At 34.3% G+C, this 22,046-nt stretch overlaps 1 protein-coding gene across 4 annotated transcripts in view; it reads right to left on the bottom strand.

Annotated features, from left to right (window-relative positions):
* The window catches only part of ANKRD31 (ankyrin repeat domain 31), a 62,350-nt gene extending 47,468 nt beyond the window's left edge, over positions 1-14,882 (bottom strand). Inside the window, exons 1-7 of one of the 4 annotated variants that reach the window (XM_060690645.2) lie at positions 14,701-14,882; positions 11,663-11,739; positions 9,341-9,414; positions 8,013-8,059; positions 7,018-7,109; positions 6,108-6,154; positions 3,600-4,145 (exon numbers count right to left, since the gene is read on the bottom strand). In XM_060690645.2, coding sequence (XP_060546628.2) covers positions 3,600-4,145; positions 6,108-6,154; positions 7,018-7,109; positions 8,013-8,059; positions 9,341-9,414; positions 11,663-11,739; positions 14,701-14,825 — 1,008 coding nt within the window. In that variant the 5' untranslated portion in view covers positions 14,826-14,882. The remainder of the gene's footprint in view (positions 1-3,599; positions 4,146-6,107; positions 6,155-7,017; positions 7,110-8,012; positions 8,060-9,340; positions 9,415-11,662; positions 11,740-14,700) is intronic. The other 3 variants (XM_034441135.3, XM_034441136.2, XM_034441137.3) reach the window with 3 other exon arrangements.
* Positions 14,883-22,046: the final 7,164 nt, after the last annotated feature.

The following is a 22,046-nucleotide window of genomic DNA, read 5'->3' as shown; positions in this document are numbered from 1 at the left end:
TTTCTCTCTCCACTGACGCATCAAACAAGGGAAATCGCAAAATGTATCCTGTTGTTGCACAATATTTTACTTGTGAAGAAGGACTGTGTGTGAAAGTTTTAGACTTTTATGAGGATTCTTTCGAAGATTCTACATCAATAAAAAAATCAGTTGTGTCGAGTTCTTAGTGATAACAAATTGGAAATAAATAATGTTTCAGCTTACTCAGCAGATAATGCATCGGTCAATTATGGAGTGAACAAATCTGTTTGCCAAAAATTATTGCTGGAAAATGACAATATTGTAGCTGCTCATTGCAATAATCATATTTTACACAACAGCGCAAAAAAATACATTAAAGCAGTTATCTTTTGATATCGAAAATGTAATGCTGAAGGTTTTTGCTGAATTTTCGAATTCTGCGAAGAAATGAGAAGAGTTGAAATCATTTTTTGAGTTTTGCAAAGAATTCAGAATTCCATGAAGTTTTGCGCTATGTTCCAACATGTTGGTTAAGTTTGTTTAAAGCGGTCGAAAGACTTCTTTTAAACTGGATACCTCTAAAATCGTATTTTATTTCTCTTGGATCTGATGAGTGCCATAAGGTTATCTGGAACCTTATTTCGGATCAGGAAAATGAACTCGCAAAGGACGATGAACCAACAATTTCAGAATTGTATTTATATTTCACGCACTTCTTCATGTCAATAATGCAAGACACCCTACTGAAGCTGGAAAGCAAGAAAATTCTTGCATGTGATCTTCATATTATTATGTGTAACCTGCGTGATTCTTTGCAAAAAAAATACGATGAGCAGTTTTTTGGAATGAAAGTTTTATTTGCCTTACGTAAAAAACATTTGCCTGAGAATGCCGTGCAAAAGTTCAAGAAAGAAGCCATCAACGTGTATCAAAGAGCCATTGCGTACCTAGAAAAGTGGTATAATTTCACCGATTCAGTATATGAGACGCTAAATTGTTTCAATCTAATTGATCGCAATAATCCTCCAACTTTAGAAGAAATGACGAACATCTGGTTATTATCACCATGGCGAGAAGAACTTCCACCCAACACTCTCTTCGATGAAATTTCTGCCTTAGAAGAAGTTTATGTTCATCTGCAGGGCGATTCATCCCTTGATTAAGTGGACGTATTTTTTCAAGAAAGCTCCAAGTTTACTGAAACTGTTCCAGTATTGTGCATCAATTCCGGTATCAAATGCAAACATTGAACGAATTTTCAGTGTCATGGGAAATTTGTGGACTGACGAACGTAACCGACTGCTTGTACCATCAGTTCGAAGTGAACTTTGTATATTTTTTAATATTTCTCAATGTTGTACTGAAATTAAAGAATTATTCCTTAAACACAAAGAATTGATCAAAGCTGTGCAGTCAAATAAAAAATACACACAACAGCAAAGTAAAATGTAATTTAATATTTTACATATTATTATAATATATTTGATGTTTTGAATTTTAAGTAAAGTTTTGAAGTGATTATTTTAATACGTGTTAAAATGTTTGTAAGAAAATATATAATTTAATTGTAAATTTTTTTTATTTTTTTACTACTTAACACCCCCCCCCCCGTCCGCTATTTTTTGGAAGCAGACCTGACAACCCTACTGAAGAAAGCCAGTAATTATTTTTGTACTGTTTTCCAGAAAAATGCAGAGATTTGTTCATTAAATCACAAGGAATTGAACTCAAAGGAGCCTGCATCATTATATATTTTCAAGGACAGTCTTTCTTTATATGATATTCTTTACCCAGACATGTCAGGAATTGAATCTGAGAAATTATGCAAAACAAGTTTGCAATTTCAAGATTTGGCCATTTTTTTGCATTTTCTGTAGTACTTGAAAATATTTTTTTTAAAGATATCTTAGCCATGACATTATACTGTACATAATAGCAAAGAGGGTTTCCTTTTCTCCATTAAATTTCCTGCTGACAGATGAAGGAAAAAGTTGTTAAACCAGACTTACCCCTATGTTCCTGTTATAAACATAAAGTTTGGGCATGCTTTGTTTTGTTTTAAGAATATATAACTTATTATCAGTTTCTCAACATGGAACAATGTTAGACTTATAAAGAAAGCCTCTTCAATTCCAACTATATTCTACTTTGGAAAACAAAGAGATATATAGTATAATTCACTATACAGATAATCCTTGATTTACAACAGTTCATTTAGTGACTGTTCAAAGTTACAACAGCACCGAAAAAAGTGACTTAAGACCATTTTTCACACTTACAACCACTGCAGCATCCTCTTGGTCACATGTTCAAAATTCTGATGGTTGGCAACTGGTTCATATTTATGACGGTTGCTGTGTCCTGAGGTCATGTGTCCTGAGCTTTTGTGACCCCTTCTGACAAGCAAAGTCAATGGGGAATCCAGATTCACTTTACATCCATGTTACTAACTTAACAAATGCAATGATTCACTTAACAACTGTGGCAAGAAAAGCCATAAAATGGGACAAATATTAGTAACATAATATTTTGTAGTTTTGTTAACTTAGTAACATAAATTTTGGGCTTAATTGTGGTCATAACTCGAGGACCACCTATACCATTATGCTACTTTAGAAATCTATTCACAAGACTTTAGATCAAAGCTTTTGTGGAAAATATAATGATACAATACATCAATTAATATAATGGAAAAGTCTTTAAAACATTTTTTATTTCAAACTTAATTTGTGTATGCATAAGCAGATTTTAAAAACATGACTTTACCAAATTTTAAATATGTGGTCCTCAGGTTATTATGGCATTTTTGTTTGGGATTGCCATTGCTAAGTGATGCATTTGTAAATGGTGGCATCATATGAATGCATTCCTCAGTGACTGCAATCCTGACAGGTGTTGTATGAATGCATGAATGCATTCCTCAGTGACTGCAATCTTGACAGATGTTGTAATCTCAGAATGGTGCAAGTCATAAAGTGGGAAGAGGCAAAACTCGCAGGTAAGGAGGATGGTGTGTGTGTGTGTAGGTGTTGTGGGGGAAGCTGCAGGCAGTTGTTATAGAGCAAAGACAGATAGGGAGGTATGGGTGGGCGCACAGAATGGAATGCAGACAGACAGGGGTGATATGGAATAAGAGCCCTGGGATTTCATACTGTATAGTGAAGCTCTTCAGGAGAAAAAGAAACAGGAGCGACTTACGGGGATAACTTGCAATTTTTCCAAGTATGTGGCCAAATTAATAAAGGAACCAGGGCATATAGAATAACTTTAGCACATTTAATTTAAATGAATGACTCTAACAGATTAGTTTAACATATTGCTTATGCGTTTCCCTTCTCTGTCCCTTCTCAACCCTTTATGAGTTTATGAGAGAAGATGGAGACTAAATTCCCAACCCCCAAGAGACATTTTGGCACAACCCAAGGAGGGGTCTGGAAAAAAAAACCAGATTTAGCCAGTAACTCGTGAGATAACAAGATATGTTTAAAAAAAATTGAACATCAATTAAAACATACATTACTGATCTTAGAATATAAACTTGTGAACATAGCTGTAAAAAATGTTTCCTATTAACACACTCACTCTCTCTCTGTATGTATCTCTTTCTCACTCTCATATGTATGTATGTATTTACGTACGTGTTCGCCTGAAGTGCATGACATCTTGGCTATCATTAAAGCTTCTGGTTCTTCATGGCATTGTGAATGAGATTTCAAATCTGTTTCTATTATTTCTGTGGCATCATCATCTGTCTGTTCGGGTGTTAGCTGCTTCTCTGTTGTGCTTGATCCAGTTCTGTCTTCTACTGCTACTATAGATTCTGTCAAGGCGTTTAGAGCTGTGAGAAGTTCTTCTGGCAAAGTATTACTCTCCTCATTTACAGTTGTATCTATAGAAAAATTATTATTCTGATACTCTAACATGTCAGACATTTGGTTGGTTTCAAATTCATCAAGTGGTTTTATTACATGTTTCACTCCAAACATTTTAGTTGCCATACTATTTATTGTCTCATTAGATGCTATTGCTTCATGAAATTGACCATTATCTGCTGCATCACTCTTGCCACTGATCATTCCAACACTTTGGAAAGCCATTGATGTTTCTGGGTATTTTGGCACATCATTTGAGAATGGCTTTACTACATTCATATTTGAGAGAAGACTTTCTTCAAGAGAATCATCCTAAAAATAAAGTTAAAATGTCATGGTTACAATAAAAAAGAACTCACATTATTTCTATAAAGATATTATTTAGTATAAATTTAATTACTTTTTGGTATTTTATCATTTTTATTACCATTTTGAACACATTCAATACAAGTTAATGTAATGGTAATTAAGGATGCTTTTTTACAAAACATTTTATGCTGCCACAACATAATGACCTAAAATTTTCAGTAGTTTCTATTTATGAACTTTAGTTGACTTCTCTGAGAAATTATGGAAAATTATCTAAGATTTCATCCATCATATCTACAAAAATAATCATTTCATTCTTAACATAATTTTTCTAGAGAGATTGCTTCCCATAAAGAAGCTTGATAAGTGTATCTAATTCTTTAATATCAATATCTTAATTAATTTAAATATATAATTCCAAACAGGACAATCTAATGCCCATTTATTATAGTGGACTACACCAAAGTTCTTGGGGTGGGGGGAAAATAGGAAACATGTACTAAAAGTTAGGAATAAAAATCTGGGTACTCATTAAATAGATATATGAAACCTCGAAAATTCAGTTTGTTTTACTGCCCATTTAACAGAACAATTTTTGAGTCTACCATTTTTTTGATGGATATTGTGAGATTGAAAAAAAAGGTCAACATACCAAAAGGGTAGAAGAAGCTTTATAAAGTATAGTTGAGATATCATTGGCAGCTTCTTTTAACTTTTAATAAGCCTGGTATGTGCCAGCAGTTGTGAATACTTGCAAAGAGCCTTACTCCTTTTTCTTCAATGCCTTCTGGCATGACTATATGACACATAAAATTGCTGCCTTGTACATCAAAAAAATACTTTTCTCCTTGGAATTTAAGGGAAGGGGGGGATGAATTTTGTTGTGCAATGTATTTCTTTGAATGAAAACCTCAAATCTGCTAAGTATGGGTAAGGTGAATAAGTAATCTCAAATACTTTGGATTTGAAAATTTACTTCACTAGAACTTCTTTCTTCTTTTTTCACAATTTTTACCCTGTGGAACCAGGGTATTAATTTGTAGATCACCCTAAAATAGTTGTTTGGCAACAGTGCCTAAATTTTAAAAAGTTGTAGTAACAACTATAATTTACATTGTAACTCTATTAATTGGAGTATTTCCAATTAATATTTCCAAAGTTCTTCGGGCTGAAATCATATACTAGCTGGGTTTTTCATTTAGAAAGCTCTGTAAATATTTCATATTATATCCATAAGTATGGCATATTTATTATTTTGTATTACGGCAGAAATTTTGGATAATGATGTCAGTTGTAGGTTTTTATGCTAATCCAGTATAACAAGAGCAATGGAAGGGCTGTAGAAAATTACATGAGTTTATTTTAATGGCCACATGGATTACTTGATGGTTTCAATGTATTACAATTTGTAGCAGTATATAAAACTTTTCAAAGCATTGCTTCAAAAATTCTATTTTACTAGGCACTAAGTTATGTGAGAAGGGACACGGTGGCTCAGTGGCTAAAACACTGAGCTTGTCGATCGAAAGGTCGGCAGTTCAGCAGTTCGAATCCCTAGTGCCGCGTAATAGGGTGAGCTCCCGTTACTTGTCCCAGCTTCTGCCAACCTAGAAGTTTGAAAGCACCTAAAAAATGCAAGTAGGACCACCTTTGGTGGGAAGGTAACAGCGTTCCATGCACCTTTGGCATTTAGTCATGCCGGCCACATGACCATGGAGACATCTTCAGACAGCGCTGGCTCTTCGGCTTTGAAACGGAGATGAACACCTCCCCCTAGAGTCAGGAATGACTAGCACATATGTGTAAGGGGAACCTTTACATTATGTTATGTGACCTATAGGATGTCTCTGGTCTGTGTAAAAATATTGTTCTTCAACTAAAGATTTGTACTAATTTATAAATGTTTAATTGAAGAATGCAAATGTAATTACTTATTTACAAGCAGAAAACCATTAACAGACTTACATTTTGGTGTGACATCTCAGGAACTCTGGGCATTTTAGATTCTAAACCTAGAAAAATAACAAACAAGAATACTTTAAACTTCTCTGAGTAAGACTACTTTAGATTTTATCATTATATGTATTTTTAAAAACATTTTTAAACCTAAGATTTAATTTGCTTTCTGCATTATTTCAAATCCAGGGTGAAGATGGATTTTTATTATCCACCACTGTTTCTTTAACTCAGGAAGTCCAAGTCCAACTGTAATATTAAAGATCTTTCTGCAAAATGCATAGTTGAATTCAATATATAATACAACTTATTTTTCTGAAAGTAGAACAGAACACCATCTATAACACAATTTCTAAAATTTCAACTGTCAAAACAAAAGAGGGGGGCATAGTGCAAATCCTGTCAGCCAAGGAATTTCAGCTGGCAGAATCCAGAAGAACCTCCTCTGCTATGGCTCTTGCCCTCTGGAACATCCCCGAGGTGAGACTGAGTCCCATCCTTCTGATGTTTTGAAAGCGCCTCAATTCCTGGCTCTGCCGGATGGCTTGGGGATCCAATGGGGGATCTTCATACTGGAGGTGGTTGACTAGATAAAAATCAATTGCCATCTCCTTCCTGGCTCCCCCTCCCCCATGCGTCCAGCTTCCATCTTTGCCATCTTGTCTCCTTGATTTTATCTGTTAATGTTTTTATTTGCTGTGTTTTCATAATGGATTTTAATGTTATTAGCAACCCAGAGCCATTGGATACAAGATGGGAGGCAAATAAATTTTATAAATAAATAAGTAAATAAAACATAGTTCCTTATTTTGTTATATTGTGCTTCAAAACAAATACACATTCCCATGTTTATATAATTTCTGTTCTTTGTAGGTAGATAATACCTATAGTCATGTTAAACTTCACTGTAAAAGCCTACCAATGCATTTATATTCTCCATGAACAGTTGCTGCTGATACACAATCAAACTGACCAATATTTGTGGCATTGACAGCATTGCTTAATTCAATCCTAGATTAAAAAAAAATTCTGATTAAAGTAAACAAATTTTTGCAATGATTTTAGGTCTTAAAACTCAAGACTTTATATATAATTATATGCAGAGTGGAGATAATTATGCATCTAATTATGCATCTATAGGAACTATTGCATTTATTTTCTTACTAAATGTCAACACATTTTCTCCATTATCAAATTAAGCAATGTCTAGTCATTAAAATTCCATGATCAAGGGTAGCCAGCCTCTAAATACAAGATACGTGTGTGTGTGTGTGTGTGTGTGTGTGTGTGTAAATTTCAACACTTATCGCTTTCGTGGCGTGCTTATCAACTTCCCAGAAGCTTCTGGTTTCACTTATTTTATTAAAAACAGACTAAATAGCAGCTGCTGAAGGAGAGTAGTGAAAGATAGTTACTGCAGGCAGGATCAAGCAATAAATGAAGGAGGAAAAGGAAAAGGAAGAAAAAAAGAAAAAGGAAGTTACTGAGTTGAGTTTATGATATTTTATGGGCCACAGGAACTTCCAGCCCTTCTGTCTCCCAACCCTTCTACATCCACTTTAAAACATATATGGTATTGTCCTCAAGATAATATCCCTACTTCCAGAAACAGAAGATTTGAATATCAGAATGTACAGGCATGTGTACACGTACTATTGTTTATATTCAAGTTTATTATAACCTTTAGTGCTCCATGGTATAAAGTACAGCATGTCATATTAGAATATATTGGATGAATGTGTGTTTAAGCCAGAACACCACCCCCATACTATAAATTCTATATACAAAGAAGAACAGAGAGAGACAGAGATCAATGATGCTACTTCTTAGCTGGATGCTGCAACCCATTAACAACATAGGTGGCAACTGAGCACTTGCAAAATCAGTTATAGTTCTCAGAGATATTGTATTTACGGGAGCAGAGATTGAGATTCTTCCTTTTCATTAATCTCTTGATATGGCTGGAAGAAAAAAAGCAAATTAGTTCAGAAAACAATAAATAATAAATTAACAATCCCACTGACATTTATATAACAGTGAATTATACTGAAACCAGTGAAAGTTATTTCAATTACCTTATTTTTAGTACTTTAGTACAAGCAGTAACTGAATTGCATATTTCATAGGATATAATGTCTGCAATTTAAGTTGATAACTTGTCTAAAACTCAGTTAGAATAAGTCATTAAATTATAAACATATTTGCTAAAAACATAGGATCCAGGCTTCTCTATACATTAATTCCCAGATAAGCCACACTTACATGGAATCTAATACGAAAAATTATATCTCATATTGATAATATTTGTATCCAAATTTATACCTTGCATAATATATCTTCAGTGCACATATGTTTCTATTTCCTATCTTTCAAAAATAGAAAAATATCTTTATGTGGCTATTTTATGTACCTATGTAGTTATACTATTAATTTTTATTGAACAAAATCTTTGTATTTTACCTTAGTGTAACACATACAACATTTATAGCATGTTTTGTAATATTTTATTCCTAGTATATTTAATTTTAGCTGATAAAATTATATATAAATATATTTAAACTAAGGAAATATTGAAACTAGCTTTCTACTTGTTTTAACAAAATACACAACTGCCTAATAATTAAATAGTAATGAAAATGGAGAAAATAAAAGTTTTGAAAAATTTTACTGGAAATAAGTAAGTCCACATTTTACATATTGCTATAATATGGATTAACGTTCAGCAAACTCATTTCACTCATAAAACAGGCAGATTATTTTGATGCACTGCAACTTTTTTATTCATGTATGAATGTATTTAAACATCTCTTTCATGCCATATGCTTGATGAAAAAAAAATATGGTTAACTTCTGTACACAGATTTTTTTCCATCCTTCCAAAGACATTCTGTGGGATGTTCTGTTCATTCTGAACACTTTTCCATTCTCAAGCTACGAAAAATATAAGGTCATAATACATGGAAATAATCTTTTTTTCCCTTCATCAAGAATATTACCATTTTCATCATAGCATTAGAGGCAAGATAAGAAGTTAAACACCTCATTAAATTGCCATGCTTTTAGCCCTATATTTTAATACAGGATATTGTTATTCACATAAGATCCTACAATGCATCCATTTTCTATAACTGCTCCTATCTAATTATTCCTACCTAATATGAGATAAAAATCATTCTTAAACTCAAGATTTTAAAATATTATTTGGATAATCATCAGCACAACAAAACTAAGCAACTACATACCAGATTAAATAGTCCCAGTTGCTTCTGGATGTGGAATTTGATGCTATTAAATGGAATATTTGGGGAAAGCTTTTCTATGATTAGAGGTGAAAATAATTAATAGAAGCATGGTAACACTGTCACATAAAACAATATCTTACAATTCTAACAACCTGAAAAAGTTTTCAATTAGTTATGACCTTTACCTCTGTAATCCCTCATTATGACATTATAATAAACAGATGCAAGGTAGCTATATAAATTGATTAAATAAATAAAATAAATAGAACAGATGTTACACTTTAACCACTTGTATATCTTTACAATACAGTGTTGTTAATACTGATACATATAGATAAAACTTTAATAGAATAATATTGTGTATATGTTGTCAAATTCACAGCAACTCTAGAGTTTACCACAGAGGGTTTTTTGGATATATAAAGCAGTTTTTTAAAGTTCTGATTGCATGATATATTATGTATGACCTCATAAGTAAATTCTTCTTAATGGGACTTACATTCAATGAAATGTGCATAGAATTGCAGCCCTAAAAAACTTTCTGATGCATAAGTATCTTTCGTTATTATGGAGAGGAGACTAGTCAAAGGGATATTTGATGCAATAATAAACTGTTTCACTGAAACAAGATAGTAAAAATGTTGCCATATATATGCATCTGCATACTACTTATGGCACATGGCGTTAAAAAAAGCTTAGCTTTGCCTCATTAAATCCACGCAGCTTGTGTAACTGCAGAAAGAGAAAAAAATGCATGTTTCTGAAAAATGATGAGGACATCTGATGAGAATGATCAAGTTCGTGTATAGGAAATCCTAAATTAATACCTAGGACTTTCACATTCCCATAAATTATTTTTCAATTTCTTATAAATCTGTTTTAAGAACTCAAAAAGGAGGCAAAAGAATACACAAGCTACTAAATAGAAAGATAAAAAGAAAAGAAATCAAAGACTTTCCAGAGAAAATATTTTTCAACAAATTAAGCGTCTACAGTAATAATTAGCTACCTTAAGGATCTTAAGAGAAATGAAAGATGAATTATACAAAATAAAAAACTATGGGTTTGAACATAAACCAAGTAAATGGTTCGCATGCAAATTACAAAAAAAAAGTAAGTACGGAAATTACAAGGGAAGATACTATAACAACAGATAGTGTAGATATGCAAAAAGTATTTCATCAACATTATGCAAAATACATAAAGGACAAGAAATTTCCCTGGAGAAAATAGACAAATATTTAAAGAAACAAAATTTACCAAAGATTATAGGCAAACAGAAAGAAGTTATAAATGGACTCATAACAATAAGGGAAGTTCGTGAAGCTATAAAAGAAGAAGAGAGGGAAGATATTTACTAGCTTCTTTCCATAAATGCTTTGAAGATTATTACAATCCTTACAAAATACCATGAATTCTGCTTTACATGCCAGACAGCTAGAAAGATGCTAATATACCATAATATCTAAGGAGGACCAAGATTTGACTTTGTTCTGTAAAAGGAAACATCACATTCTTCTGGCTGACAGACTGAAAATAGTCCCACTGATTTTCTTAGATGCAGGAAAGCTATTAATAATAGTTTTGGAAGATACGAATTTTGAAGAGAATATTATAAAATATGCAAGATTGGTTTACACTTCACAGAAAGCACAAATAATTGTCAATGGAGATAACTTTGTGATATCTCTCTCTCTGTGTATGTGTTTATGTGTGTGTGTGTGTGTGTGTGTGTGTGTGTGTGTGTGTATATAAGACAAGATGTAGAGAATTATAGAAGTAAAGATTTAAAAAGAAACTTATAAGTTAAGGGCATTTGATGATGACTTGATTTAGTGATCTGGAGGATCCACTAAAGGGAAGAGAGACATTAATAAGAACATTAAAAGAATTTGGTACACTAGCAGGTTTTAAAATGATGTTAACCAAAATAGCAAAAAGGAGACCAAACAGACTTGATGAAGAAAATGGGTTTTAAGATTGAGAAAAAAGTAAAATATTTGAGTATCACCATGACAAATGTGAATTATGTTATTTTAAAATAATTATGTTAAAATATGGAATGAAGCTTTAAAAGATATGTTAAGATGGGAGAAATCAGTGAGGACAATTTCTGTGGTAAAACCATTTTTAAATATTTCAATAAAATTATATTTAAAAATAATGTATTATTTAGACTTAACTTCCATTGTATATTGATTTATTTTAATATGTATTACTTTCTGCCTGTTGTTTGTTTTCATTTTATTTTTTGTATTTTTTTAAATTTTGCATTTTTTCCTTTTCTTAAAATATAAAAGAGGAAAAAAAATCTCTTCTCACCTCCATATGTATTAGCTAATTCTGAAGTAATGCTGGTTTCTCTTGCTAATACCAGGTCTTTATCCACTAAAGAGAATCTAAAAATATAGAACACATCTTAGTTTTAGTTTCTATCATACGTATAAGGACTGAAATTGGCAATGGAGAAACCAAAGGTTCCCAAAATAGAGATTACATAAATATATCTCAGTTGTATTTCAAGCTATATGAGACTGACCAAGTACCTGTTAAGGACTAGGCAAGCAATTGTTATATTTAAGGTATCGTTCTTATGTGTAGTAAATATTCTAATGTAGCAGAATCTCTGAGAAATTTATGCCAAGTTAAGCCAAATGATGTATTAAGGGATAGTATCTGGACAGCTGTGATTTAGTACTGAACTCAGTTATAAATCTTGACAGCAAAAGCTATTACTAAATACAACTTATCTCTAGAATAAGAACGAACCTCTTTGATTGCCCAGATAAGGACTTCAGTCCTTTGAAAATTAGTAAAAACTAATTAGTAAAAAATTAGTTTTTACTAAATTTTCAATGGGCTGAAGTCCTTATCTGGGCAAAGAGGTTCTTTCTTTGTAGACAGTATAATTTTCAAAATAGTTAAAGCAGAGCAATATATCACAGAGGCTACCACTAACTACAATATTTCACAAAGGCTTGTCTTTGGTAGCTCCAGTTTTTACCAGTTCTCAAACGGCTGCCATCCTGACTTACTATACTTTGTACAAAGTACATCTTTAAAAATAGTTAAAGCAGAAGAATATTTCATGGAGGAGCAAGGCCTTATTATAAGTGAACAAAGTATTCAAAGAACCAATCCGACATCCAGAAACCTAGACTACATTGGGGAGCTGGAAGGGAGGACTGAACACTTCTGACTCCAAAATTAGCCTTATCTTTTCTCAGTGAGCTAAAAAAATGGATTTTGTTCTTATGAATAATGTTATTATTTTTTCTGTTGTATCTCCCACATCCATTCAAGACCATTTTAAAAAGTGGATCTCCTACATTAATCTGTCTGAAAGTGCCACCATTTCCCCCTCCCCCTTCACAATGTCTCTAAATACTTATTTTAATAGCCAGGTCATCATAGCTCTTGTAAAGCCTATCAGAAAAGGAGTAAGGCAGATAATTAAGCTGTTCCACAGCCATCATTGAGAAGTAACCATTAAAAATATATGATGACATTCTCTTACAGGACGGATACTTTAATCATATTCGTGTGAGGCTTCACTATTCTGAAGTCAGAGTGCCCCATTTCTAATTAGCTAGCCTTGATTACAAATACAGGTTTTGTGCTAAAGAGAAATAGTAATTGTCTCTGGTAAATGTAGAGCCATAATTAGGAACGTAACATAGTAGACTGTGCACTCTCGTTAACTAAGCTAAACATATTGTGAAAAATACTCTAAATGAGCAGGTAGAAAAACAGATTGCCCAGGATATATGTTTTAGAAAATGTCAGATATACAACTGCTAGAAAACTAATACTGCTGCATGGAGATGTTTTGAATATGCAGTAAGCAACTTAAGGGCACAAGAGAACTGGCTTCACTCAAAAGTGTAATGAAATATACAATGCTATTCAACTGCCAATGTTTGAATTATACTGAACTTGTTTGCATAGTTTCAAAACACAGGATGGAAAGCAGACTTTTTCTTATCTGTCTCAGGAAGTAAGTGTCTTGGATCGGACAAAATACAACTGATAAAAACTTTTAATTAATTAACTCATACATTATCATTTCCTCTATAATGTTTAAATATTCAAAAGAATGTTTGCAAACTGTATTTTCAAAAAGATCTATGGATACAGTAAGAATACCAAAGCAGTCAATAAGTACTGCCTTGACAAGTCCTATTTCACAAACATACATCAATGAATCCTTTTATACTTTTCAGTTAGCAGATATTTTTCATCTATTTATATCTTGATCAAAACAATATTGTGCTTTGTGTAAGAAAGACTGAAGAAATGAATAGAACATTTTACTCATTAATTACCTGGTGCTACTGTTAATTATATGTATCAGGGTAATAACAAATTAGGGACATCTGGAGGAGATCAATAATATTTAAATGGCAGGCTAACTAGGTGATAACCCCATACATTTTTTTGTTTTGTATGATGCATATAATGCACTTCAAAAAGGAGCAAGATTTTAGCCATCAAGTTACACCTGTTATTTTTACCTGTTGTCTTCACCATGGTTTCCCTTATCCAAATGATATTTATGTTTCCCTTAGACTAGTTAATACATAGTTCTTATACTTAGCACAAAGCATTCTTTTTAAATTCCCAAGTCCTGTTTTGAGATTTAGACATACAAACAATGGAGAGAAAATAAAAATGAATGCTCTAGACCTCATTTCACTGCCACAATCTCTTTTAGATAATAATGAATATTGTCAGTGATGCTATATTTGTATTCACTAGACTATATTTTACTCAAGCACCAGAGCTCAGCCACCTAGTCTTTGTCCCTGTAAACTAAGAAATAGGAGGGGTTTGCATTAGCTATGCCCATGAAAACCTTAAACATGGAAAATAAGCTCAATAGAGGTATTTGATACTGTATATTTTGATTTTGTCTATTTTGTTATTTCCATTATTTTATTTGTATTTTCTGCTTTTATATTGTGAGCTGTCCAGTGTTGGGAGTCCATCAGCATTAAAATTGAAATTAATAGAGAAGGCATAACGTGCACAATGCTTCAAAAAGGTTTATTACACGCTCTGCTTTGGTACAAAACACTTCAGAACCCGCAATTCTCCCGAGACTAAGTATTGGGGCTTGTAAATATTAAGAATATTTGGCAGCTCGCCTCAAAGAATAATGCAGACGCCCAAGTATTTGATGTACAACGCCCCATCGACCAGAGCCAAAATCTACCTCACGCTTTTCTGGGAATGATGGAGGCCAGCCTATAAGCGACACCAAGTTGAGGAATGTTAATGTAAAGAATGAAGACCTGGCAAAGCGCTTTTGCAGACACCTTTCAAGCGTCGCCTTACACCCCCACGTGAGTCACTGTCACCTTTTTGCACGAAGCTCTTTTTCTTCCAGGTCGCTCTCAACCACGGACCCCTCAACTATCGTCTCATCGCTGTCTGTATCGGAGACTTCGCCCCCTTCCATTATAGCTGTTCCCCACACTCCCATCTGTTGTATATTCTGCCATGCCGGAGCATAGTAATAAGGAAACGCCTCCCATTGGCTGAAGCATTACAGTTCTGCCGGCGGGAAAATGGACGCCCGCTATTGGTCGGCCCGTTTGACAGCTGCTATATAAATAGCAGCTGTCCTGTTCTGTTGCTGCTGTTGCCGGTTTCCCTGTTGCCTGTTAATATACTGCTGTTACTGATTAAATGGCTTAAGTTCTATCCGTCTGTGCCTCACATCTATCCACCCTTGTTCTCCCCAGTCAGAACAAATTGGTGATGAGGGTGGGAATTAGATTGAGGAGACGGTTCAGAGCTAGTCACGTACAAAGAGCTAAATCCTGTCCTTTTAAGGATGGCAACCCGGACTACATTCACGCGTTTCGAACCGGCTCGTTTCCTCTTCCCACAGTTTTTATGTCTTGAAATATTGCACTGATTATGTTTCTATAGATGCCAGCAGTTTTTAAAACAAGAGCTCTAGTAAAATGGGACAACAGTAATAACTATCCTATGCTTAATTTTAAAGAGATGAGGAAAATAGTTCAAGCACAATTTAATTTCTAGAGGCAGGAAGACATCACTTTGTACTTACAATACACAAGTCCTGTACAGGTAGTCCTTGACTTACAACAGTTCGTTGAGTGACCAACATTACATCGATACTGAAAAAAGTGACTTATGACCATTTTTCATACTTAGATCCATTGCAGCATCCCCCTGGTCACATGATCAAAATTTGGATGCTTGGCAAATAGTTCATATTTATGACAGCTACATGTCCCAAGGTCATGTGATCAGTTTTTATGACCTGACAAGCAAAGTCAGTGGGGAAGACAGTGTTAATTAGCTGTGTTACTAACATAATAACTATTAAGTAATTCACTTAACAAAGATGGCAAGAAAGGTCATTAAATGGGACAAAACTCATTTAACAAATGTCCACCTTAACCACATACATGAAGCTCAATTGTGGTCATAAATTGAGGACTACCTGTACTTATGATCTATATAGATATCTAAAAAGGTAAATTGTTCGTTAAAGATATTTCTATTCAAACATAGTTTCCACTTCCCAGCCTACGCTCATCTATGCTGCTGCTGAATCAAACAGCATGAACCAAATGTTGTTAGGAAATAAAATAATAGCATACAATCCCATTTTATCCATATTTTACTTAATTTGGTTGGTAATTTCTTACCATCCTGCAAAATGAATAATTTTCATGAGGGAATGTTGCAAAGTGGTCAATGCATTATTTCTCAATTGCATTTAAGACCAGTGAAATTATAGTATTAATAGCACAAGACTGAAATAGTAATAGAAAACATATTTGCTGTTTTATATTATTGCAGCTAATTCCAAATAATTATCTGGTGTGGTACAATGTTAGGATACTAACAACAAAGTCCAGACCAAGATTAACCAATTTGGGGTTCCCAGAGAATGATACGGTCCTCAGTTGACTTCCATGGATGGTAAACTTCAAACTAAAATTAAAAGTTTTAACCAATTTTTTGGTTAAAAAGCTCTTGTAACAAAAATTATCTGTCCCTTTTCAAGAGTGAAAAGAGGGCAAACTGTCCCTGCTTGTCTTGTCCTTCCTTGATTGTGATGCCACTTATTACCTGCTTGTGTCCTTAGAATTAGTCACAAAGAATATTGGATCCTTGCAAGTAGGAGTGAAAAAAGTCTAATGATTTTGAAGCAAGTCTCTGTGACAGAAACAGTCTGTCTGAAATTAGTAAAAGAAAACCAGCAAAAGTAGCTTCCAAAGAGAAGAAGCAGAAAGCATAATTATAAGAACAATAAAGGGAGAAAAGCACAGATTTGCAACTAGTATTAGTCATAATAAAATCAAAATCTACAACCTAATTGCTCATGATTCTAAGTGAGTGATTACTAACTGAAGCACAGATGGCTCCTGCCAGATGGATGAGTCAGTTTTCTGACTCGTTTCTGACAAGTTTTTGTACATCAGGTAGAGAATGGTAAGAGACAAGAATAAATGGATGACGTACTAAGACCATTGGAAATTGCCTTTTTATATATTTTTCTTTTTCTTTGACTTTTACTGTTTTTCACTTTTTTCTATCTTTTCATATATTTTTCTTTTTTTTTAATTTTCCCTTTATGTTTCTGTAGCTTTAAATTCTGTAGAACATTCTAAACTTTTGTGCACATGTACATACATAAAAAGAAGGGCTTCAACTCATAGCCTGTGAGCCATTTGAGGCCCTGTGTTATTTTATTTATTTATTTATTTATTAGTCCAATTTATATGCCGCCCTTCTCCGTAAACTCAGGGCGGCTTACAATGCATTATAGCAATAGCCTGCATACTATTATGTATATACCTGCTTATTAGGGCTTTTGGCCCCCCCAAGCGGTGTTGTTCTATACAAAGCTGGCTTATTGCCTCCACAATCTGGGTCCTCAATTTTCCTACCTTGAAAGGATGGAAGGCTGAGTCAACCTTGAGCCTGGTGAGATTTGAACTCACAGTAATTGCAGGCAGCTGGCAGCTATTTTCTGTAATCTGTAATAATATTTATGAAAGAACACACCCAGAGGATACATCTCTCAACTGACAAAGATTACTCCAAAAAAGAGAACATTGTTCCCTGGTTTTTTGAAAGGATGTAATTATATTTATTTATTTACTATTAAATTTATATGCCATCCATCTTCTTATCCAAAGTGATATTAAAGTGTTTATATAGCCACCCATCTAACTAATTCTGGGTGGCTCCCAATCATATGTTAAAATAACATATAAAATCATACTAAAATTATAAAATGAAAAAGATTAAAACATTAAAAAAACAAAGACCCCTCAAACATTGCAACATTCACACAATGATATGTATAAATTTAAAAAATAAAAACTTGATTAAAAAAACAATAACAAAGATCTGGCACCATGTTAGCCTTCCAATGTGTAACAATCTAATCTTATCCCAGTGCTTTGGAGGAAAAAACAGGTCTAGAAAGCTTTATGGAAAGATAAGAGGGTAGATAGGATCACCAATATGATCGCCAATGTCCAATGACGGATATGGCACAAGTAGAAGAGTGCCATAGTCAAAGTTCAGGGGACTGAGTTTCCATAGGGCAAGGCTGCCATGGAAAGGGTATATTTCCTAGCTCCCATCAGATGGCAATATTTAGGGAAAGGGACTAGGTGTATGCCCACCCTTTCTGACCTGGTACAATGGGTAAATATCCCTTGGGAAAGGTTGTCTTACAGATAACGTGGTTGTGTATCATATAGGGCTTTAAAGGTGATGACCACTACCTTGAATTGTACCCAGAAAGAAACTGGGGGCCAGTGTAACTCGCACAACAAAGGAATTCAATGGCCAAACCTAGAGGCTCCCATTACTGGGTGCGCTATTTCATTCTGGATCGTTTAAAATTTCCAAGTGGTCTTCTAGAGCCCCATGTAACAGATAGGACAAGAGCAAAGTGGACTAATGACGATGGAAAAGAGTTGGGAGGGAGGATGCCTAGACAATAGAAAATGCATGACTGACCACACACATACACACACACACACACACACACACACACACACATAGAGAGAGAGACAGAAACTGCTCAAAGTAAGAGAGCAGCTTGCCTATCTCATCCCTAGCCCTCGGTCAAGGTACCACAAACCAGCATTCTCCTTTTTCTTCTCTGCTTCCATCAGTTGCCTGGAATTTAATTTTAGATACTGTCACTGAAATGCATTTCTGTCTCCCTCTAATGTGACACAGGGTTTCTTGGAAATTAAAAAGCAAATCTTTAACCATCAGACAATTTACACAAATATCTCCATTATTATGAATTGGAGGAACCAAAACTAAGGGGTTTTCTGCATCATTCTTCACTTACCACTATAAATAATGTTGGTTTTCTGCATTTGACTTTCTGATTTTGCATTTGACATTCTGATTTTGCCTACAGTACTTGCTGTACTGTAAGCAAGCTGATTGGTCTGTTCAATAGGTATTATTTTAATCCTTTCAAGCACCTTATTCACATTCATTAATATAAATGCCAGGTCTTTGGGGGTATTGCTTTCAATGCTGGCAGTTTTTATATTTCTACTGGAAATTTTGCATATACTGTTAATTCTTCTTGTTGAAGGATCAGTTCATCGGGTTTTTTTGGTGCTATTTTGACTGGTTCAATTGTTATTACTTCTTTTAAGTTATCATTTGTGTAATTTATATCAGTTGTTTCCTTTATATTTCCAATTAAAAATATAAGAACTTAGAACTCATGAGAAATTTCCCAGCAAATAGAGCAATTAATCAGTGGAACGACTTGCCTCTAGAAGTTGTAGGTGCTCCAACACTGGAAGTTTTAAAGAAGAGATTGAACAACCATTTGTCTGAAGTGGTATACTATTTCCTGCCCTAAGCAGGGGGTTGGATTAGAAAACCTTCAAGGTCTCTTCTAACTCTGTTATTCTGTTAATAACAGAATTTGAGTCTGGACAAATTCTTTTCCAATTTTCAAACATTCACTTTAAGTAGCCCTACTTTGTCGTTGCAATTTATATCAGGCCATAATGGTCCAATTTTCAAACAGCATACATTTTTGCCTTGTCTGAGGTTGTTCTTCCAGAACTCCTACAGGGCTAAGTTGGTTGCCTAGCCATAGCTCCCGAGTTCCATTGTCTACTTATCAACAGATGCCCAGGAACTCTAACATCTGACATGGTACTTCCGTGTCTCAAGGGATGATGGTATAGGATTGTTTTTCTGTTTTCTCATCATATTCAATGGGTTGCTGTTCTGGCTCTTCCATTAAGACCTATCTGGTATGGGTGACCTTTCTGGTAGAATACACTACTGGTAGAATACACTACCACCACCATAGCTCTCAATCTCAGCAGAACATTGCAAGCCTCTTCTCCACAGCAAGGAAGCATCTTTGGAGGCAGGGTGGATAAAAATTGATGATTTTTTAAAAAAAAAAATCAAAAAAATCAGATTTTTTTTATTTAAATCAGATTTTTTTTATTTTTATCGAATTTATTTTAATAAAAAACTTTTGGGGTAAAAATCTATCGCAAGATAGTTTTCTATTTAAGATACATAAATAATTTAGTTTATTCAGCATGAAATGGAGCTTAGTTATGTAGCATGAGGCTGTATATTCTGCAACACTGGGACTCTCGGTGAGTCAACAGTGGGTCAAAGGAGTAGCAGAGATGACAGTTGCTCTTTAAAAATTATGATTTAAATCGAGTTGATTTAAATCAAGCCTTTTTACTAGTGATTTAAATCATGATTGAAATTGTGATTTAAATCAACTCGATTTAAATCAAATCCACCCTGTTTGGAGGGGTATTATTGTTATGATGATTATCTACTAAATTTATTTGCCACCTGATTCTTTTTTTAAAATAACTTCTAAGATCATTTTTGCTTCTCTGCGGAACTGGAAATAGCTCTTCTATATGAAGAAATCCTCCAAATTTAAAATTATTAGGTTCTAGAGTGTTGTGTTGTCATCAGTGATTAATAGAACTACACTGAAAGATAATGGAGGGGTGGTGGTGAAGCAGTGAAAAAAAAGTTCTGCTTTACAGTATTTTTTTAAATATTGCAAAAATAATATAAAATATAAAAATACTGGTCATTTTCTCCATTTTTGAGTCAATAAAAACTTGTTACAATAAAAATGTGTTGCAACTATGGGCTGATGCATTAATTCTTCTGTTGCCCTCCTGCTGATACAATTTTGAGTCCTTTGGTCTCCAACTTCAATTAGAGTACATTAAATCTTTGGCCAAGGAATCTCCAATCTATCATTAAAAATTGGTAGGAAATAATATAGAAACAAAAGAAAATGGGATCAGGAATACCAAGCGAAGTAATACAAGATTTTGTTGGTTGCACATTTTATCTGTATCTGTACAGCCATGATAAAATTTTAAAGTAGCTTAGTTAATTCAAGTTCCTTGGTTCACACAGAATGCTAACCTAAAATGAGATTGGCTATTGTAGGAAGTTAGCACCCACCCCTTTCCTGGAAGAATAACATATTTTAGGAAATATTAAAAAGGCAGAATATTATATTTCCCTGGATGAGAAATGGAGAAAATGTTTTAAAGACAAAGCAGCTTCCTGCCTCCCCCCACGCACCTTTGTTAATAGGCCAGAGGCAGAAACTTAATCCTTTGTCAAAGGACCATCATCTGCAACACAATAGCACCCATCTAGGACAGAAACTCACCACATGCACCTGGGAAGATTACATCAGCCAGCAAGGCTACCTAAGATCCCCATCCCCTGGGAGTCTGACAACCAATCAGGATACTCTTTCTGGGCCCCAGAAAGTTCAAAGCCAGAGAGCATAAAACCCAGGACTCGCTGTATCTCGACCCTTTTCTGTTCAGGAACTCAAACCATGTGATCCTGTCCACCATTAAACCATCTTTCCAAGCAGTCTCCATGTTTCCAGTGTCTTTTTCCCCACTTGGAGCTGGACCCAGAATGATATTTCTTCCTACACTATTTTATGGCCCAATGTTTTATGCAAATACACTGGCAAAGGCTTAGAAACATGGGGTATTCAGAAATTGTCTGAAAAGATCTGTTTTAAGTAAAAAAGTTAAGGCATGCAGGTATTTTGGTAAGTAGTTCCAAACATGACATAAGGACCATCGGGCTTTGAGGGATCAAGAAATCTTTGCTAAAGAAGCGGGATGGACTGACATGTAGGAAAAGGGGAGCAAAGAGCAAGGACAGAATTTTGAAAATAAACTCAAGGAGCTTGCCCCATCTGCATATGGACAGAGTCGCTGTTGGTAAGATGTAATTGTTTCGCAGCCTGTATTGGTCAGACATATGGAAGCATAAAACCAGAGAGAAGAATATAGTAGTAACCACAGAATAGAGTTGTTTCTGAGTGACAGGAAAGATTCCAATTTTGCAGCTGTGGTCAAGCTGGCCATAAAGAGGAGAAAAAGCAGGACCCAGTAGACAGGATCATGGTAATAATAATGCCAATCAATGCTAACTCGGTTAGATGTGCCAGATATTGGTCTACAGCCTTAGTGGCGGACATTCAGTCTATATCTAACCTACCTATAAACCTATAATCTAATTTATATCTATCTCTCTAATTAAAAGCTGTTTTACAGGCAGAGCGAGGACTTCAGTTAACTAAAGGCATAAAGGCTCAGAGCCGTAGGGGAGGGTAGAAAAGCGATTTTGCGCT

This window comes from Pantherophis guttatus, chromosome 2, assembly GCF_059756535.1.
Source record: "Pantherophis guttatus breed Tessera chromosome 2, ASM5975653v1, whole genome shotgun sequence".
Lineage (NCBI taxonomy): Eukaryota > Metazoa > Chordata > Lepidosauria > Squamata > Colubridae > Pantherophis > Pantherophis guttatus.
Note: the sequence above shows the minus strand (reverse complement) of the source record. Positions and strands in the feature narration are given on the sequence as shown.